Source organism: Schistocerca americana, chromosome 8, assembly GCF_021461395.2.
Source record: "Schistocerca americana isolate TAMUIC-IGC-003095 chromosome 8, iqSchAmer2.1, whole genome shotgun sequence".
Classification (NCBI taxonomy): Eukaryota; Metazoa; Arthropoda; class Insecta; order Orthoptera; family Acrididae; genus Schistocerca; species Schistocerca americana.
The window spans coordinates 155,339,610-155,361,196 of NC_060126.1; the positions used below are offsets into that span (position 1 = coordinate 155,339,610).

General features: G+C 45.1%; 1 protein-coding gene across 1 annotated transcript in view; it reads left to right on the forward strand.

Annotated features, from left to right (window-relative positions):
* The first annotated feature begins 233 nt into the window (after window positions 1–233).
* Window positions 234–21,587, forward strand: part of LOC124545645 (uncharacterized PE-PGRS family protein PE_PGRS24-like) — a 30,442-nt gene continuing 9,088 nt past the window's right edge. The window contains exons 1-2 of the mRNA XM_047124591.1: window positions 234–280; window positions 14,258–14,345. Of these exons, the coding sequence (XP_046980547.1) occupies window positions 266–280; window positions 14,258–14,345 (103 nt within the window). The 5' untranslated portion in view covers window positions 234–265. The remainder of the gene's footprint in view (window positions 281–14,257; window positions 14,346–21,587) is intronic.

The following is a 21,587-nucleotide window of genomic DNA, read 5'->3' on the forward strand; positions in this document are numbered from 1 at the left end:
CAAATGACAAGTTGCCTCCGAGGCGCCAGGAAGTCCCCAGCCGAGGAACTGTGCCAGCGGCGATTAGAAACCGCGGGCCGGCGATGCGCGACCGGCCGTCCCCTGCGCACGGCACGCAGCGGGCTCCGCCCCCACCGCCCCCGCCTTACCGCCCCCGAGGTCGCCGGAAACACGCTGCGCCCAGCGTGTCCGCCGCCTTCCGCCGCCTCCGACGCTATAAGGCAACCCCGCGACGCAGCCGGCGCACTCCACCGCCGCCCGAGACATGCACTCGCTTACGGTAAGTCACCAGCGCTGCTGGACACTCGCTAGCCTCGCGAGGTTTTTTTACAGAGGACTAAGGCCTACATCTCCTTGTTGATCATCACCAGACACTATAAGCTAAGCCATCCTTTTCTGTCTCTCGCCATGTTTATAATTTGTTGTGGCTACCGCAGTTCCTTCCAGTGATAACATTGTCTAATACGGCTGTTCTGGACTTCCCTCTTCATTTACGGCAAGTTTTTTTCCTTCTGATATGATTTTTACGCAGCTGTTGTGTCGAATTAATCAATTTTTTTCTTTCAACGAAACAACAAAAGTAATGTTTACTTCTGCGACTCCTTTCGGCGGTTTAAACTCCCACCGTCAGGTGGATTAATGCTTATTAACATGCGATGTACTTGATGTGATATGACTTTGAGGTAGCCTGTGTCTCAGTCTAGTAGAAAAAGAAAAGAAAACTACTAGACGATGCGACAGATCACCCCAAAATCGTAACATAAGACATAGTGACTCACACCATAAATCCACCTGATAATGGACGTTCAAACATCCGAAACGCGTTGAGGAAATAAATTAATAGTGACTGATAATATTCAACAGGTTTTTTCATATTCTATATCAATAATAGTCACGGAGCAGCCGAACGAAAACTGTTCGCATTTAAAGTTAGTTCTTCTTCAGTGTATCATGTTAATCAGTGTATTTTTCTCTATTATTTTAATCTGTAGAGTTCGTTAGATTCTTTCAGCTAGGACATTTCTGAGGCTTTTCTCCATATCCACATCTCTTTTGCTTCACCATAACGTGTAAAAAATAATAAAAAAAGCACCCAAAAGGGGAGGCGAATTCGAATTGAAACTTAATGGGCTTGGAGTACAGAGATTACAAAATCAAGTCAGATTTACGAGGGACATTTCATAAATAATGTCCACTAATTATTTTTACTTGTACGTTAATTTTTTATTTATTTATTTTTCAATATATTTTTGCAGTCCTTCAATATAGTCTCCCTCCTTCTCTATCACTCTATCTCAACGTCTTGGAAACACTATTATTCCATCTAGGACACCACCTCTGTTCATCTGTTGAACGGCTCGTAACGGTGGTAGAAATCTGTTCCAGAGGAAGATAAAGACGTCAATGGATAGATTTTTTCAACTTCGAGAACAAGCTGAAGTCTGAGGGACTCACGTCTAGTCTGTGGGAAGGATGCGCCGACACCTCCCATCCATGTTCGCGCCTTTTTGGGCTACAGAATTGCCGATATGAGAGCGTGCATTGCCACGGAGAACGTGTGGCCCAGCGCCGACCAACTGAGGTCTAGTTTCGTGCACCTCTCCGCTTGGATTTTGCATGAAGTTACGATAATACGCTGCTGTGACACTTGTTTCACTTCGTACGCTATCTGCCACGATTATTCCTTTGTGATCATAATCAAAAATCATCATTTGCTTGAGCACATGGAAATTTTTTTCACGTGGAGAATCTGAAGCTCTTCACTCATCGGACTGTGATTTCAATTCTGTTTCAGTCTGTAATCCACATTTCATCATCCTAGACCTTCAGGGTCGACTCGTTGCTTGAGCAATGTTGCAATGTCCAGCCGTTTCTGCTTCTCTTCAGCAGTCAAACAGTGTAGGACCCATCTCTCAGCAGTTTTTCTCTTCTTCAAATCATTTGTCAGAATGCGGAATACTAATGCCTGTGGAATACCAGTGTGTCTTCACAGAGTTCCTCACAAGTCGGACTGCGATCTTCTTCAAGAGCATCTGCCACAAGTTTCACACTTCGTTCATCTGCGGACTTTTGTCCTTCCTGGTCTGTGCTCATACGACCATCACGAAAACGATTAATCCACGGTGAGACGGTAGGCCTACTACTGTCCACTGTAAACTCACCACAAACGTCAATTAATGCACTGCGGATTTCTGTAGGGTTTTTGCCGAATCAAGTTTCGCTCTTGAAGTACGACCTCTGGTCTTCAGCAGTCACAGTACCAGAGATCCCTGTAGGGTCCATTTCTACCTCTCACCAATTTTGTGTTAGAGTACACAGCGACGAGACAAAACAAGTGCATCTTTCTCAAGCTCTGACGTAATTTTCATTGTAGTTGCATCCAACAATCCACAGTAATACCAACCTACGCATTATTTATGAGATGTCCCTCGTGCGAAGAACTTGGCCGTATCAGCCCTCTTATCAGTATGACGTTGGGAGGGCTGACATAAAGCCATAGTATCCTCTACTGTCGAATCTGGTCCTTGATTTCCTGGATACCAGCAAAGTGACAAAGCTGACATCTGGGCTGGTCCCACACATGTTTTATCAGTGACAGATTTGGGGAGCCTGCTAGCCACGGTAGTACTTCAGCATCACTGACACTTCAGAGAAACATGTGTCATTTGTGAACGAGCGTTGTGCTGTTGAAAAATGGTACCTCCATTCTGTTGCATAAGAGGTAACACATGAGAGTACCGGATGTCCGTTGTGCTGTCAGAGTCCTCTCAATCACTACTATTATGTCTCTCCAAGTATTAGAAGAATGGAACTTCTCTTGAGGTCGCCTCTATCCACGCCGATGATGTCATCTGGGGATGGCGCACACCGCGAATAATCGCTGAATACAATGCGACTTCTATTCGTCAGCAGTCCTAGCTTCTTGCTCAAGGCACCGTTCCAAACGCAATAGCTGCTGTTGTGTTGTTAACGACAGCCTATGCATTGGACGATAAGTCTCTAGTCTGACTGATGTTAGACTGTATCCAATCATGATTCAAATGGTCTAAGCACTAAGGGACTGAACTCTGAGGTCATTAGTCCGATAGAACTACTTAAACCTGACTAACCTAAGGACATCACACACATCCAAGCCCGAAGCAGGATTCGAACCTGTGACCATAGCAGTAGCGCGGTTCCGGACTGAAGCGCTTAGAACCGCTCGGCCACAGCGGCCGCCTCGAATTATGCAGGATAACACACAATGTTGCAGGGAGCCCATTACTTGTTCTCGGATGACAGGTGACAATGTGAAGAGCTTGCCATGTGGTTGGCCTTGACGATGAGTGTGCCTGCCCTCACGCTCCCATGTACTCCAACATCAGGCACTCTCACATCCGCAAGTCCGACAAATCTGGATACTACACGATTCAGCCCGACCCACAATGTCGCCCCTCTCAAACTCTACCAGTTCCTGTCTCATACGAGTACGTGGCATCTCACCCGCCCGGCTAGCCGTGCGTTCTAACGCACTGCTTCCCGGCACGAATCCGCCCTGCTGATTAGTGTAGAGGTCCGGTGTGCCGACCAGCCTGTGGATGGTTTTCAAGGCGGTTTTCTATCTGTCTCGGCGAATGCAGACTGGTTCCCCTTATTCGCCTCAGTTACACTATGTTGGCGATTGCTGAGCAAACAGTGTCTCCACCTACGCGTACACCATAAGTACTCTACCACGCAAACGCTGGGTTTACACTCGTCTGGAATGAGATGTTCCCTGGGGTGTCCACTGGGGGCCGAACCGCACAGTGACCCTGGGATCTGTGTGGGGCGGCGGTGGGGTCAGTGGACTGCTGTATCCTTTTGTGGGGTTGTGTCCCACTGAGGGCTGCGGCGGGGACGAAGCCTCTCTGTCGTTTCTCGGTTCCCAGTTCAATGCATACATACATACATACATACGCGGCATCTCCGTTTGCTTCACAGTGTTCACCGACTCTCTTACGCTGACCACGCCCCTTATATACCCTGCCAGGCTTGGTAACAACACTGAACACGAACGACATTAATGCACTGTGGTGACCGTACTGCCTTTGACAGAAAATTGCAACTTTAATTATTTACATATCCGCCGATGTTACGTCCGTGTACGACGTTACACTGACATCAGACCACGTCTTCTGGGTACTTCTGTTTATGTCAGATAGCGTATTTCTGTTTCTTGTCTCCCCAGCGTCCACCCTTGACAAACGTAGGTTAAAATGTTCCAATAAATGTCTTAATGAATTCCTTTCATATTTTCATTTTAAAGTGATTTTTTGTAAATAAATTACTTTTATTTCTGAACGCTTGTTAAGTCACTTCACTTCTTCTTTTGTTATACATTACATTTATGTTGTCATCCATTATTTGTACCATCCAAGTTGCTAAGCTCTTTTACATCCATTTCAATTTTTCTTATTCAGTTCTTATACTTATCTGCCTGTTTGATTTATCTATGACTATTATTTTAATGTTATTTAATTTCAGTTTGCGTGTGTACAACATATCGTTCATATCCTTTACAGAATCTCTCAAGACTGCTATATCTTCAGAAGGCCGAATACATTTATTTTTGTTTCTTTTGGTGTCTCTTTGCATTGTATGTATCTTAATAAGTTAAACAAATATTAAGAGAGAGGAAAGCCTTAACAAACACTTCTTCGTGTCCTACCTCGTTGAGAAAAAAATTCATTTATTTCGTCCGCAGAGGGTGGAAGAACAGTATCAGATTTTACCTTTCTTACGCCAAAGAAACACAATTTTTACCCACAGTGCTGCGGAATTCGACCCCTGAATATACACTCCTGGAAATTGAAATAAGAACACCGTGAATTCATTGTCCCAGGAAGGGGAAACTTTATTGACACATTCCTGGGGTCAGATACATCACATGATCACACTGACAGAACCACAGGCACATAGACACAGGCAACAGAGCATGCACAATGTCGGCACTAGTACAGTGTATATCCACCTTTCGCAGCAATGCAGGCTGCTATTCTCCCATGGAGACGATCGTAGAGATGCTGGATGTAGTCCTGTGGAACGGCTTGCCATGCCATTGCCACCTGGCGCCTCAGTTGGACCAGCGTTCGTGCTGGACGTGCAGACCGCGTGAGACGACGCTTCATCCAGTCCCAAACATGCTCAATGGGGGACAGATCCGGAGATCTTGTTGGCCAGGGTAGTTGACTTACACCTTCTAGAGCACGTTGGGTGGCACGGGGTACATGCGGACGTGCATTGTCCTGTTGGAACAGCAAGTTCCCTTGCCGGTCTAGGAATGGTAGAACGATGGGTTCGATGACGGTTTGGATGTACCGTGCACTATTCAGTGTCCCCTCGACGATCACCAGTGGTGTACGGCCAGTGTAGGAGATCGCTCCCCACACCATGATGCCGGGTGTTGGCCCTGTGTGCCTCGGTCGTATGCAGTCCTGATTGTGGCGCTCACCTGCACGGCGCCAAACACGCATACGACCATCATTGGCACCAAGGCAGAAGCGACTCTCATCACTGAAGACGACACGTCTCCATTCGTCCCTCCATTCACGCCTGTCGCGACACCACTGGAGGCGGGCTGCACGATGTTGGGGCGTGAGCGGAAGACGGCCTAACGGTGTGCGGGACCGTAGCCCAGCTTCATGGAGACGGTTGCGAATGGTCCTCGCCGATACCCCAGGAGCAACAGTGTCCCTAATTTGCTGGGAAGTGGCGGTGCGGTCCCCTACGGCACTGCGTAGGATCCTACGGTCTTGGCGTGCATCCGTGCGTCGCTGCGGTCCGGTCCCAGGTCGACGGGCACGTGCACCTTCCGCCGACCACTGGCGACAACATCGATGTACTGTGGAGACCTCACGCCCCACGTGTTGAGCAATTCGGCGGTACGTCCACCCGGCCTCCCGCATGCCCACTATACGCCCTCGCTCAAAGTCCGTCAACTGCACATACGGTTCACGTCCACGCTGTCGCGGCATGCTACCAGTGTTAAAGACTGCGATGGAGCTCCGTATGCCACGGCAAACTGGCTGACACTGACGGCGGCGGTGCACAAATGCTGCGCAGCTAGCGCCATTCGACGGCCAACACCGCGGTTCCTGGTGTGTCCGCTGTGCCGTGCGTGTGATCATTGCTTGTACAGCCCTCTCGCAGTGTCCGGAGCAAGTATGGTGGGTCTGACGCACCGGTGTCAATGTGTTCTTTTTTCCATTTCCAGGAGTGTATTAGATTGCTTATGACGTATTACGGTATTGTGCACATTTCGTTCGCTTTGTCTCGCAGTTTCCAGAATATTTCATATCGTTCAGGAGGTGTAGTTCGCTTGAATATTTTAGGTGCAGAGTCATGTTTATCGGTTAATTGGCGTAGTTATGTAGTCACACATGGAGCGGGGGTTCTCGTTCCTCTGACAGAGCGTCTACGATTGAATTTGTCATACAACGCAATAAGTCTACTAATTCTCGCACTTTACCTTCTAATAGTCGCTCATTGCTTACATTGTGCCGTGGAATCATGAAGAAAAAGGACAGGGCACTGCTCAGATCACGAAAGGATGGGGAAGGAAATTGGCAGTGCGTTATTCAAGGGAAACGTCCCGGCATTTACCTCCAGTGATTTAGGTTCTTAGCTCAATGAGTGAGATTTTTCTCGGCGGTCTGTACTCAGTATAGGGTTTCTAGTGTGGTGAGTGTCAGCACGAGAAAGGTTAATTCGACAAATGGTTCTCAGCACTATGCAACATAACTTCTGAGGTCATCAGTCGCCTAGAACTTAGAACTAATTAAACCTAACTAACCTAAGGACATCACACACATCCATGCCCGAGGCAGGATTCGAACCTGCGACCGTAGCGGTCGCTCGGTTCCAGACTGTAGCGCCTAGAACAGCACGGCCACTCCGGCCGGCTTAATTCGACATTTGCCGAAATTGCACCGATATCCAAAGGCTTCGATCCTTCAACAACCAAAACATAAAGAGCGATCAAAAGGGTTTCTTTCGAATGGCTCATCAACAGCTTGCCTACATGTCGGTGCTTATGTACCCACATCGAAGTCGCATTGGGCTGCAAATAGGCTGCAGCAACGTCCCCAAAAAATAATTTTTTGATCGTCCCTTATATGATGGCATTATGTTAGTCCACGTCACAGTTGTGTTGGAATCAAGTGTATTCCGATGTTTTCTGTAATCAGAGCAAGCTACTAAAAGCTGACTAGCGAGTCTGCAGCTGTAAATTACACAATTTTTGCTTTTGACGTTCGGTAATACCTAGATACTGGAGTGGTTTATTAATTTACCTTGTATTTGTTTTCAATAATAACCTTTCTTCAGATTATTCACGTGGTGTTTGTACTATAACGTATGTTCAATTAATGCTCCATGGACCAAAAGCTCCCATGTACAGTGAGGTGATGAATGTCACGTGATAACGATATGTATACAGGGTGTTACAAAAAGATACGGCCAAACTTTCAATAAACATTCCCCACACACAAATAAAAAAAAAGATGTTATGTGGACATTTGTCCGGAAACGCTTAATTTCCATGTTAAAGCTAATTTTAGTTTCGTCAGTATGTACTGTACTTCCTCGATTCACCGCCAGTTGGCCCAATTGAAGGAAGGTAACGTTGAGTTCGGTGCTTGTGTTGACATGCGACTCATTGTTCTACAGTACTAGCATCAAGCACATCAGTACGTAGCATCAACAGGTTAGTGTTCATCACGAACGTGGTTTTGCCGTCAGTGCAATGTTTACAAATGCGGAGTTGACAGATACCCATTTGATGTATGGATTAGCACGGGGCAATAGCCGTGGCACGGTTCGTTTGTATCGAGACAGATTTGCAGAACGAAGGTGTCCCGACTGGGGAAGACCTAGAACGACGAGGACACCTGCAATGGACGAGGCAATTCCTCGTGCAGTTGAGTATAACCCTAATGTCAGCGTTAGAAAAGTTGCTGCTGTACAAGGTAACGTTGACCACGTTACCGTATGGAGAGTGCTACGGGAGAACCAGTAGTTTCCGTAACAGGTACAGCGTGTGCAGGCACTATCAGCAGCTGATTGGTCTCCACGGCTACACTTCTGCGAATGGTTCATCCAACAATGTGTCAATCCTCATTTCAGTGCAAATGTTCTCTTTACGGATGAGGCTTCATTCCAACGTGATCAAGTTGTAAATTTTCACAATCAACATGTGTGGGCTGACGAGAATCCGCACGCAATTGTGCACTCACGTCATCAACACAGATTTTCTGTGAACGTTTGGACAGGCATTGTTGGTGATGTCTTGATTGGGCCCCATGTTCTACCACCTACGCTCAATGGAGCACGTTATCATGATTTCATACGGGATACTCTACCTGTGCTGCTAGAACATGTGCCTTTACAAGTACGACACAACATGTGGTTCGTGCACGATGGAGCTCCTGCACATTTCAGTCAAAGTGTTCGTACACTTCTCCATGGCCTCCATGCTCTGCTGACCTCAACCCTCTTGACTTTCATTTATGGGGGCAATTGAAAGCTCTTGTCTATGCAACCCCGGTACCAAATGTAGAGACTCTTCGTGCTCGTATTGTGGACGGCTGTGATACAATACGACATTCTCCAGGGCTGCATCAGTGCATCAGGAATTCCATGCGACGGAGGGTGGATGCATGTATCCTCGCTAACGGAGGACATTTTGAACATTTCCTGTAGCTAAGTGTTTGAAGTGACGCTGGTACGTTCTGTTGCTGTGTGTTTCCATTCCATGATTAATGTGATTTGAAGAGAAGTAATAAAATGAGCTCTAATATGGAAAGTAAGCGTTTCCGGACACATGTCCACATAACATCTTTTCTTTCTTTGTGTGTGAGGGATGTTTCCTGAAAGTTTGGCCGTACCTTTTTGTAACACCCTGTATATAGAGGCGGCGGTACTATCACGTACGCAAGGTATTAAAAAAGGGTAGCACGTTGGTGGAGCTGCCATTTGTACTCAGGTGATTCATACGAAAAGGTTTCCGACATGATTATGGCCGCACGAAGGAGGTTAACAGACTTTGAACGCAATGTAAGATGGTAGCTGGAGCGAGACGCATGGGACATTCCAGATCCGTAATCATTAGAGAATTCAATATTCCGAGATCCACAGTGTCAAGAGTGTAACTAGAATACCAAATTTCAGGCATTACCGCTCACCATGGGCAACGCAGTGCCCGACGCCTTTCTCTGAACGACAGAAGGCAGTGGCGTTTGAGTAGACTTTTCAGAGCTAACAGAGAATCAACACTGCGCAAAATAACCTCAGAAATCAATGTGGGACATACGATGAACGTATCCGTAAGGGCAGTGCTGCGAAATTGGCGTCAATGGGCTATGGTAGTAGGTGACCGCTAACAGCACTACATCGCCTTCAGCGCCTCTCCTGGGCTCGTGACCTTATACGAGGTGCGGCTAGAAAAAAACCGGACTGATGCTGGAAAAAACATTTATTTACAATTATTTACAATTTCATGTTATCTCCTTCATTGTACTCTCCTCCTCGGTCTCTACACCGCTCCATACGAATTTTCCACTGTTCATAGCAATGCTGCAGATCATTTTCGGTAAGTCCATACATTACTTCCGTCGCTTTTTCTTTTACTGCTTCAACAGTCTCAAATCTAGTTCCTTTCAAAGCTGACTTGACTTTAGGGAAAAGAAAAAAGTCACAGGGGGCCAAATCAGGTGAGTAGGGTGGATGATCTAAGATGGGAATGTTGTGTTTTGCCAAAAACGTCTTCACTGACAACGCACTGTGAGCTGGGGCATTGTCTTGGTGAAGGATCCATGACTTTTTTCTCCACAAATCGTTCCGTTTTCTCCGTACTCGCTCACGTCGGGTAGCCAGGACGCCAATGTAGTAATGCTGATTCACTGTTTGTCCCTCTGGTACCCAATCAATGTGCACAATCCCTTTGATGTCAAAAAAAAACAATCATCATTGCCTTGAATTTCGATTTTGACATTCGTGCTTTTTTTTGTCGTGGAGAACCAGGAGTTTTCCAATGCATCGATTGGCGTTTAGTTTCGGGATCGTAATTAAAAAACCAAGTCCGGTTTTTTTCTAGCCACACCTCGTATATTGGACACTAGACGAGTGCAAAAGCCGTGGCCTGGTGAGATGAGTCCCGATTTCCATTGGTAAGAGCTGATGGCAGGGTTGGAGTGTGGCGTAGACCCCACGAATTCAAGTACCCTGGTTGTCAACAAGGCACTGTGCAACTTGCTGGTGGCTCCATGAAATGGATTGCGTCCCCTTTTCCATATGAATCGATAGTCTACTTGCAGACCATTTTTAGCCATTCGTGGACTTCATCTTCCCAAAGGAGTATGGACTTTTTATAGATAAGAAGGCGCCATGTCACCGGACCAAAAATGTTCAAATGTGTGTGAAATCTTATGGGACTTAGCTGATAAGGATCAGTCCATAAGCTTACACACTACTTAACCTAAATTATCCGAAACACACACACTCATGCCCGAGGGAGGACTCGAACCTCCGCCGGGACCAGCCGCGCAGTCCCTGACTGCAGCGCCCCAGACTGCTCGGCTAATCCCGCGCGGCGGACCACAATTGGTCGCGATTGGTTTGAAGAACATTCTGGACAATTCGAACGAATGGTTTAGCCACTCAGATCGCTCGACGAGAATCCCTTTGAACATAGAAGTCAGTTCGTGCACGAAATCCTGCACCGACAACACTTCTGTAGTTATGGACGGCTATAGAGACAGCATGGCTCTACATTTTTACACTGAACTTCCCATTACTTGTTGAGTCCATGCCATGTCGACTTACTGTACTATACCGGGCAAAAGGAGGTCGGACTCGATATTAGGAGGAATCTCATGAATTTCGTCACCTCAGAGTATGTCTTGTGAGGGTGAAGTCAGAAATCATAGATCCTTATAAAGGCGGCTCCATGGTAACTGAGTGAGTATTTTATATTAAACTTCTTGCCTTTGAGCAATCAGTGCTCTCTACGCAGGAAATTATGCCATAGCCGGCCGAAGTGGCCGTGCGGTTAAAGGCGGTGCAGTCTGGAACCGCAAGACCGCTACGGTCGCAGGTTCGAATCCTGCCTCGGGCATGGATGTTTGTGATGTCCTTAGGTTAGTTAGGTTTAACTAGTTCTAGGTTCTAGGGGACTAATGACCTCAGCAGTTGAGTCCCATAGTGCTCAGAGCCATTTGAACCAAATTATGCCATAAGACATTAAGTAGTGGAAATGTTTGAAATACGTTAATTATATTTCAAAAATAAGCAGTTGTATGAGGAGTAGAAGTTCATGGACATAGCTCTTTGGTAAGCTCGTAATAGGTTTCTTTCCGATAAAAATTTCATCCATATGGACACCCTAAAATACGGAACATTCTATGGCATCACATCTCCTCTTCCCTATTCGTATTCTATAAAAAGCAGTCAAATGAAAACGAGAGTGATGGAAAAAAGCATGTAAACTATTTATTATTTCAAAATTAATCACCGTAACTGTTAATACACTTATTCCACTGTGAGAAATGCGGTCAGTGCCTTCAAGAAAAAATGTTTGCGGTTTCTTACGGAACCGTGACTGTATCCACGGCCGCACCTCTTCGTCCGAAATAAATCGACGCTACAAAAAACTATCTTCAGTGCTCGAAAAATACGGAAATCGCATGGGGAGAGATGGCGACTGTATGGAACAGGTTTCCCAGTGAAACCTCTGCAACGTACCTGAAACAAACTCGCCAACTTTGGACGGACATATTGTACGCAGGTTGCTTCGACAACGCCGCAAAGGTTTTGCTGTGTAGCTCTTACACATCCTACATATAGTTACGATCTCTCGCCATGGGGTTTTCCTATTTTCGGAGCCCTAAAGATAGACATTTATGGCCATCAAATTGCTTCAGATGAAGAGGTGCCGCCGATGTACCACCACGATTCCGTAATCAGCTGCAAATTTTCTTCCATGAGGGCACTGACCGGTTTGTCTCACACTGAGATAATTGTATTAACAGTTATGGCGATTACTTTTACAATAATGAACAGTTTACTTACTTTTTTCAATCCCTTTCGTTTTCATTTGACTGTTATACAAGGTGAGGCAGCTAGGATACAACACCCAAAATATATCCTGAATGGATTAACATACCAAAAATGTTCAAATGTGTGGGAAATCTTATTGGCATTAATTGCTAAGGTCATCAGTCCCTAAGCTTGCACACTACTTAACTTAAATTATCCAATTTATTGGCGTCAGTAAGTAACTTTATTGTTTATAGTCGCCGAATTACGACACCGGCTTTGTTTTTGAATTGGAATTATACATGGTGAACATTGATAAAACCGACAAACGGCAGGGACGGATTCCTGGCTGGAAACTGAGTAAAGAAGATCCTATGAACATGTGTCCGGAAATACAGTGTTGCCACAGTAGATGGCGCTGACGAGTGAAAGTTCTTCTGACGACATACCCTGTGTTCCTTGTGTGTTGCAGGCTGTGTGACTCACTCAGCGTACTGTAAGCAGCGGAATGGTCCGAATTCATGTCGGAAACAAGCCGAGCTGGTGTTTGTGTACGGCCAGGCAGACGGAAACAGACGTGAGGCAGCACAGCTTTACCAAAACAAGTACCATAACAGACACCACTCACATCACATATCATTTCAAGCTCTTTTTGGGTGTTTGTGCCATGATGGGTACTTTCAGACAGGTGAACATGTAGGAATACGGTATTGCAGTGCTTGTGTTATTCTGATTCCGATGCCAAGTTCCTTTGGATATGCACGTATGTGCCGGCCGGTGTGGCCGAGCGGTTCTAGGCCCTTCAGTCTGGAACCGCGCGACCGCTACTGTCGCAGGTTGGAATCCTGCGTCGGGCATTGATGTGTCACGTCCTTATGTTAGTTAGGTTTAAGTAGTTTCAAGTTCTAGGGGACTGATGACAGATGTTAAGTCCATAGTGCTCAGAGCCATTTGAAAAATTTTTTTGCACGCATGTACAAAGGAACTTTGCATGTTAATCAGAATAACACAGGCACTGCAATATCGTATTCATCTGCCGATACCGTGCAATCGACTTTCAAGCACAAAGCCTGACCTGTACGGGAATATACATAATGCATGTACGAGTACAGGTCGCAGACACATGGTTGACGATATATGGAAGTTTGGGTCTGCGTGTGAGTCGTACACGGATAGCAAAATGGTAAGGCTGCCGCTCGCGATAAGCGAGAAATCCGGGTTCGAGTCGTGGCCCGGCACAAATTTGTATTGTCGTCATTCCATTCTACAGCTGATGGTTGTCCTTATTCGCAATTGCGAATGCATTTTGTGTATAACATGCAGGAATACGGCGGACTGTGCGTAGACGAGATCCGGAGGGCCGAGTCTTACGGGATATTGATTCGAACCCTAGTACAAGCTCCAAATCTGGGGAACGCAATGTCCGCTACCTCCCTGCACGTTCATTTGTCTTAAAGGCCTCATGATCAGACAAACGCTCGCTGTCATATTTCGGTGACTATGAACGATAGTGAATCCTATAACTAAATGTTTCCCTGAGACATTTAAGTCTCTTTGTTAGGTACGATAATGATCGAAGCAGACGAAACGAATTAAAATTTGTGCTACGGGCGGGACTCGAACACACGGCTCTTCTTGCTTGGTAGGCAGAAACGCTAACCATTACACCACCGCAATACCATGGTCAACATTGCTGCAATCTTAGGGTAATGGTTAGACTTTCTGCCTACCAAGCAAGAAGAGCCGGGTTCGAGTCCCTGCCAAAGAACAAATTTTAATTCATTTCGTCTGCTTTGATCATTATGATATTAAATCCATTCTAACGGCAGGGAATCTGCCACGTTATCAGCTATAGCTTGGAGAAAACCGCACCTCGATTTATTTCTTCGTCCTGGATACTTTTGGGGTACACTGTCTTAGCTGTCTGACCCTGTATATAAGATTGTGGTCTATTAGTTAAACATTCCTCGAGCCAAACACGTATTTTGAAGATAGGTCGTATGATAGTATGTTGGTTTGCGTCCTACGATGTGACACAATGTGGCACGCCTTTCGGAAATCTAGGAGGACGGAATCTAGCTGCTCACTTGCATATGTTGTTTGGAACATTTAGTGTCTGAATAAAAGCTAGCTGTGTCTCGCACAGTTAGCCTGCTGGAGGTCAGTGTTTCCAGGCGACTGTGCTCACGGTGTGCCGGTGTTGCAGGTGACGCTGCTGCTGGCGCTGTCTGCCGGGACGTCGTATGGTCAGCAGGCGGCCGTGGCGGAGGCGGCGCCGCTGCCCGCTCCGGCAGGTACGTCCCTATCTCTGCCCAGCACGAGTCTGCCAGCACCTCACAGGCGCCGCGTCCTGCTCTAGGCTCCAACACAGCTAAGAGAGGGTACCAGATGGGGAAAAAACCATTATTTGTGCCAACAGCTACACAATCTTATTTATTCTCTACTGGATTCAGTAATGGCTTCCATTTCCACAAAAGATACTTCAAAGGACAAAACAGGATAATACAAGTATGTGATTTCCTTCGAGGTTACAACATGAAAGTAGGTGAAAAAATTTTTGAAGCACAGATGTTGCACAGGAATCGGTGTGCGAACTTTTCAAAACACAATGTCTCGTAAACGACTTGCACTAGAATCCTGCAACATCTACATCTTCATCTGAATGGATTTTCTGCAAATCACATTTAAGTGCCTGGCAGAGGGTTCATAGAATCACCATCACAATTCTCTATTATTCCAATCTTGTATAGCCCGCGGAAAGAACGAACACCTATACCTTTCCGTACGAGTCCTGATTTTCCTTATTTTATGACGATGATCGTTTCTCCCTATGTAGGTTGGCGTCAACAAAATATTTTCACATTCGGAAGAGAAAGATGGTAATTGGACTTTCGTGAGAAGATTCCTCCGCGACGAAAAATGGCTTAGTTTTAAAGTTGTCCAACACAAATCCTGTATCATTTCAGTGATATGTACACCGTCAATCCTATCTGGTAAAGATCCCACGCCCCGCAACAGTATTCTAAAACAGGACGAACAAGCGTAGTGTAGGCTGTCTCATTAGTAGATCTGCCACATTTTCTAAGTGTCCTGCCAATAAAACGCAGCATTTCGTTAGCCCTCCACACAAAACTTTCTATGTATTCCTTCAAATTTAAGTTGTTCGTAATTGTAATTCCTAGGAATTTAGTTGAATTTACGGCCTTTAGATTTGACTGATTTATCGTGTAACCGAAGTTTAACGGAATCCTTTTAGCACTCATGTGGATGACCTCACACTTTTCGTTATTTAGGGTCAATTGCCAATTTTCGTAGAATACAGATATCTTTTCTAAACCGTTTTGCAATTTGTTTCGATTTTCTGATGACTTTACTAGTCGATAAACGACAGCGTCATCTGCAAACAACGTAAGATGGCTGCTCAGATTGCCTCCCAAATCGTTTATATACATAAGTAACAGGAAAGGGCCTGTAACACTACCTAGCGGAACGCCAGAAATTACCTCTGTTTTACTCGAGGACTTTCCGTAAATAACTACGAATTGTGACCTCTGACAGGAAATCACGAATCGAGTCACATAACTGAGACGATATTCCATAAGCACGCAGTTTCATTAAAAGCCGCTTGTGCGGTACAGTGTCAAAAGCCTTCCGGTAAGCAAGAAATACGGAATCAGTTTGATATTCCAGGTCAACACCACTCAACACTCCATGCGAGTAAGAAGCTAGTTGTGTTTCACAAGAACAATGTTTTCTAAATCCGTGTTGAATGTGTGTCAATAGACAGTTTTCTTCGAGGTATTTCATAATGTTCCAAAATACTGCTGCATATTTGCGTTAATGATATGGCCCTGTAATTTAGTGGATTACTCCTACTACCTTTCTTCACTTCTCCGAGGATATTTACTTCTACGTTACTCATATTGGCAGCTGTTCTTCATTCGAATTCTGGAATATTTATTTCGTCTTCTTTTGTGAAGGCATTTCGGAAGGCTGTGTTTAGTAACTCTGCTTTGGCAGCACTGTCTTCGATAGTATCTCCATTGTTATCGCGCAGATATAGAACACCCCTGACATTCTAATTTACCCTACTTTTAGTTTTTTAATGTCAATGGGCATTTTTCCATTTCAAAAAGTGTACGTTTGCACGAGAAATACACATTCCAAGTATTACTACATACTGTTGATTGGCTAACAAAACGAGCCTCTGACTATCAACCCATTCTGTGAAAACCGCACATCAATAGCACTTCCCATTTCCGCAACATCTGCGGTGCAAATTTTAGGCGATTCACCTTGTATATCAACGAAATAGTTTCTTCTTGCATACATCATGCTCTGACTGAGCTTTTGGTGGTTATTTTATCTTAAGGTCAAGCTTTTACATTTTATCAAACTTCAACTAGTTAAGATCTATTATGGTGGAAACTCAATGAAACAATTATTGTGATGATTCGCCACATCTTATACTTGACAACAGCGTATAGGGCAGGTATATATTTTTCACCAGTTGATGTACGTTACGTAAGTATGCGATGCTTCAAACATTTTTCACCGACTTTCCTGTTGTAAGATTGTAGGAATTTACATACTTGTTTTATCTTGTTTTTTACCTCGCAGTATCTCCTGTAAAGTTGGTAACCAGTATTGAAACCGGTAGAGTATAAACAGGACTGTACAGCTGTTGGTACAAAGAATGAGTTTTTTCAAATATTTGTCGGCTGTAGATAACAACTTGAAGAAAGTTCTATTTGTTACCGGATCTGTGAAGACCCTTGTTACGACCTGAGCGCTCCTCACAAACTACCAGCAAATCTACGTTTACAAGTAACCTCCAGAAGCGTAAGTACAGGGCATGAATAGGATGCCTCCTACAACACAAGTGACTCTCTGTCCAATTTCAAGACGGAAAAAATTAGACATCCCGAGGAGACGCTATGCTAATACCGCATAAAACTATCTCTAGACCCAATATGGCGTCAATTCGGCGAAGCAGAGAGTGCACAAAATTCGTGTTGTATGCCGTATACAGCTGAAGCCATTAGTTGAAGTTCTGGCTCCGAAGAGTTGTCACGTTTCGGCGATGGAGAGTGCTTTCTTTCACCCACTGTCCCACGGGAATTCAATGGGGTGATCAAGCGGTCCTATCAAGGTGTAGTATATCACTTGTTATTCGTCAAACCTAAACGCGTGTACGCATTTCTGGGAACACTGCTGTAGTCACATGCGAAATAGCAACAGTTGGTCACTGATAATGTTGAAATAAACAACCTGAATGAGTGGGTTCAAGCCATGGTACGAAAAACACTGCTTAATCTTCCTAAAACCATATCCAGCTCCCCTGGGTTTCCCGACAGTTCTGCTGCAAATACCATTTTCTGGTTTTCCGGCGGATAACATTGCGCAAGTCTCACAATACTGATGCAGCTTTTAACCACAGCAGAGTGCGGCATCACAGTCATCGCCCACTTGACACGGGCGGAAGCCACCTCTTCGGTTTCCATCAGGGGGCGTTATGTGCACAACTACCCCTCAAACCACGCCTCTTCACGCATGCGCGATTCCTGCTGGTAGTCCGGATCAGTCTCGACCCATCCGCGGGAGTGTCACCAGCACATACACCAAAACAGAAGTGCGAGGACCGTGTTACGACAAGGAAACACAGAACTATAGCAGCGTTCCAAGTCGCGTGGCGGAGGACTTCGAATACGAGACATATGAGGCGAAAATCCGTATTATTGTCTTTGGAAATACGAGTGCTAGATGATAATATTTTTCATTTATACTTTCTAGGTGTGTCTGATTGTTGGTAAGGCATATTTCTTTGTAAATCGTGATATTAGAATTTCGACCGTTGGCTGTTATCAAGTGGAAATCATGTTCCTTATTACGACCTTCTCGAGCATATTGCACCCTTTGAATTGCTACATAAATATGTTGTACGTATTCTGCTTAATTTTTGCTCTCATCCGTAATGATTCATTATTTATTTTCGTTTCATATGAAATAGATACTAGATTCATCACATTGTATTCTGTGGACTCATGTCTATTTGATACTGCATACGAATCCATGTGTAAATTGCTCGATTTAGATACACTATATTGCTATTATTCTGTGTAATTTTTGTTACAATCCGTTTTTCGTCATGTACGGTTTGCAGTACCTGTCACTAACGTGTGAAACATATTCGTAGCTACTGTTACATTTTTGGAATTTTCAAGGAAGAATGCTGTAATCACCATGACTACAAAGCATACTCAACTATATCTACATCCACTCTGTGCAAGCCAGTGAGATATACATGACACTTAGTGGCAAGAAGCAAGACTATTCAAAGCAGAATTACTTGCTTGTTTCGTGACAGGATGTAATAAGTTGAATACCAATACTGTCAGGACCTGTTAGCGTGGAGTTCTCTGTTAACTGCAAGAAAGTATGGAGAACGGATGCGAACAAAAATAACGTAGAATACGAGTAATACACTTACAGTATATTTAAATAGAGCAGTTCACACTCATGTTCGTAAGCAATAACAGATACACGTAAGTCCGCAGAATACCATGCCACGAAAGCAGCTCCTGTTTTATATGAAAGCGACATGATGGACTGATTAACTCGCAGTGCTCCAAGTGAGGGGGGGGGGGGGGGGCAGCGAGCCACGGGCGTGTTATCAGAAGTCCCTCTATGAGTTTCACTTGCCACGTCTCGCAGCGCGTGACAACAGCAGCTACTAGCCACAACAACCCCAAGAGATCCAACAATTGTTTTGACGCTGCTTTGACAATTCTATTCGAGGTAAATGCGAGAAGTGTATCTGCATCACAAAAGATATCTCTGGTCTGAACTACATCCTGTGCATAGCTGAGTGATCAGCTCATCTTATTGCCATGCAGCAGGCCTGGGTTCGATTCCCGGACGGGGACTGGGTGTTGTGTTGTATTGTCATCATCATTTCATCATCATCGAGACGCAAGTCACACAGTGTGGCGTCGACTGAAAAGACTTGCAACTCGGCGGCCGAACTTCCCCAGCCATCAATGTCGTACATCATTTCATTTCAGTACGCACTGCGGACAAACAGCCTCATTAGGTCTGAGTTGCCCTTTGCTCCAAGCATCAGTTGATAAGTGGCAAAATTGAGGCACGACAGAGCACGCTACAAGTCTCCAGTCATCTACTGAGCAGTTTATAAATTACGATAATGATAGAAGCTGAAGAAGCTAATTAAAATTTGTGCCACCGCCAGGACTTGAGAATGGGTCTTGTGCTTACTAGGCAACTGTGTTAGCCAGTACACCACTTTTTTTATCTCATGTTGTTAATTACGGTTCGTTGTATTTTTTTAGGATGGTCGTCCCATGACGCTTGTTCTAGTTTAACTCAGTTTTTAATTACAGAGGGCAGCTAACACTCTGATTCAACACGCTGAGCTACAGTGCCGGCACTGAAGCAGTATACGCACGGATTGCCCTAGTCCAATGCCCTCACTGCACGAGACCCCAATTCAAGGTCTGGCCATGACACAAATTTTAATTTATTTCTTCACCTTCTATCATTATCGTAAATAAAGTTGCGATTCAATGTCTCAAGGAAGATTTAGTTTATAAACTGTTTGGCCCATAAAGACGCTACATTACCGCTGCGGTCGCAGGTTCGAATCCTGCCTCGGGCATGGATGAGTGCGATGTCCTTAGGTTAGTTAGATTTAAGTAGTTCTAAGTTCTAGGGGATTCATGGCCTCAGAGGTTAAGTCACATAGTGCCCAGAGCCATTAAAGACGTGCATTTTTACATGCTGCAGTAAACAAACTCGTTGGTGCTACACCATTCTTTGCACACACATTGGACAGTTTGTGATCACAAACCAGCAAATTGGGCAACCTCAGTAACAGTGTAGCCATGAGCATGTCCGAAAACCGAACACAGTAGCAAGTTTGTTCCATGCATTTCACCAACAAAACGAGTGTCTTTCAAAACACACGTTCCCCCCGATTTTTGACTATTGCTCATCAGTCTCAGACACTTACCACGCCGTATTAATACAACAGACAGAGATCCCGTGAAGAGTAACAGGTCTCATCACGGGATAGGTTAGTAAGTGTGAGGGCATCAAAGACAGGGGTGTCCAATCTGCAGCCCGCGGGCTGCATGTGGCGGAAAGCAGATATCAGTATCGGGTTCCCCTCCCCCCTTCCCCTCAGTTTGGTAGTGTTAAATGTATTATATGCGACCCAAAAATATTCTTCTCCTCGCAATGTGACCCAGGTAAGCTAAAAAGTTGAACACCTCTGGTCAAAGAGATGCTCTACAGTACCTAGAGGGGCGTTGTGAACCGTGGGACGGGTCAGTGTTGAAATTCGGAAAGCATACATTGCAGAAAGAGTCGATCAACATATTACTTCACCCAAAAACATCCCATGAAATGCCCATGACGAAATTTTCAGAGAAAATAGAGCTCCTAATTTACTGTGAGCTTTACTGGCAGTTACTCTTCCCTTGCCCCGCTCGTGGATGGAAGAGGAAAGGGGGAAACGATTTATTTACCTGTTATTTCATTTACTGCCATTTACATTTCCCCTGCCACGTGCTGACTACGACAGATCGTATTTGGACAACACTAAATTGTACATGTAAGGTGAAACTAGTTTCGTTTCTTAATACTTTGTCAAGGTTGCAGCCTTTTATAAAGTACTTGGAAACATAAAGGATTTAGAAAGTAGGAATGCTTATTACTGTTATCTGAGAATAAGTGGTGGAGTCTCAGTAACATCCCGTCTCATGCTGCACTGCCAGCCGTGGACTAGCAGCAGCCAGACTGAGGAATCACCACCACATGCGTAGGCTGCCGTTAAAGTCGCAACACAAAGAACCACGTTTGGTCCGGTGCCGCGACAGGGAAACTGCCTGCTGATGAGTAGCGTCACGGATGTTCAGCCTCATCATGAGTGTGGTGGCGACTTCGGAGGAGGTTCCATTCCTTCGATGTTTTCGAGAGGTAAAACCGTAATACTCCTGTCTTCATGGCGTGGAGAGCCATCCGGTATGATCTCAGATAGCGGATAGTAGTGATTAAAGCAACTCTGGTGATGTAAAGATATGTGACGGACGTCCTATGTCCTCATGTTTACGTCTCAAGCAACAGTACCATGGTGCCATTTTCAACAGAATAACGCTAGTCCAGAACTGACTCGTATCTCTATCAACTGTCTGAGAGGTGTTGATGTACTCCCGTGGCCAGCGAGATCTCCTAAGCTGTCCCCAATAGAACGTAGACGTTAATTCTTGCCCAGTACAGGGATATCAAGGATGAGTTGCAACAGTTGTGGGCCAGCTGTCCTTTGGATAGGACAGAAAAGCGTTATGATACTCTTCCCACCTGAATGAGAGCTTGCATGCAGGCCAGGCGGGGTCCTGATAATTGAGCTCATTCTGCGAAGCTCTTTGAATGTTTGATAGGGCGATGTAATCACTGAAATAACATCACACGCTCTCTCAAACCGTGAAGTTTCATTTCGTTTCGTCCTCCCCCTCCAT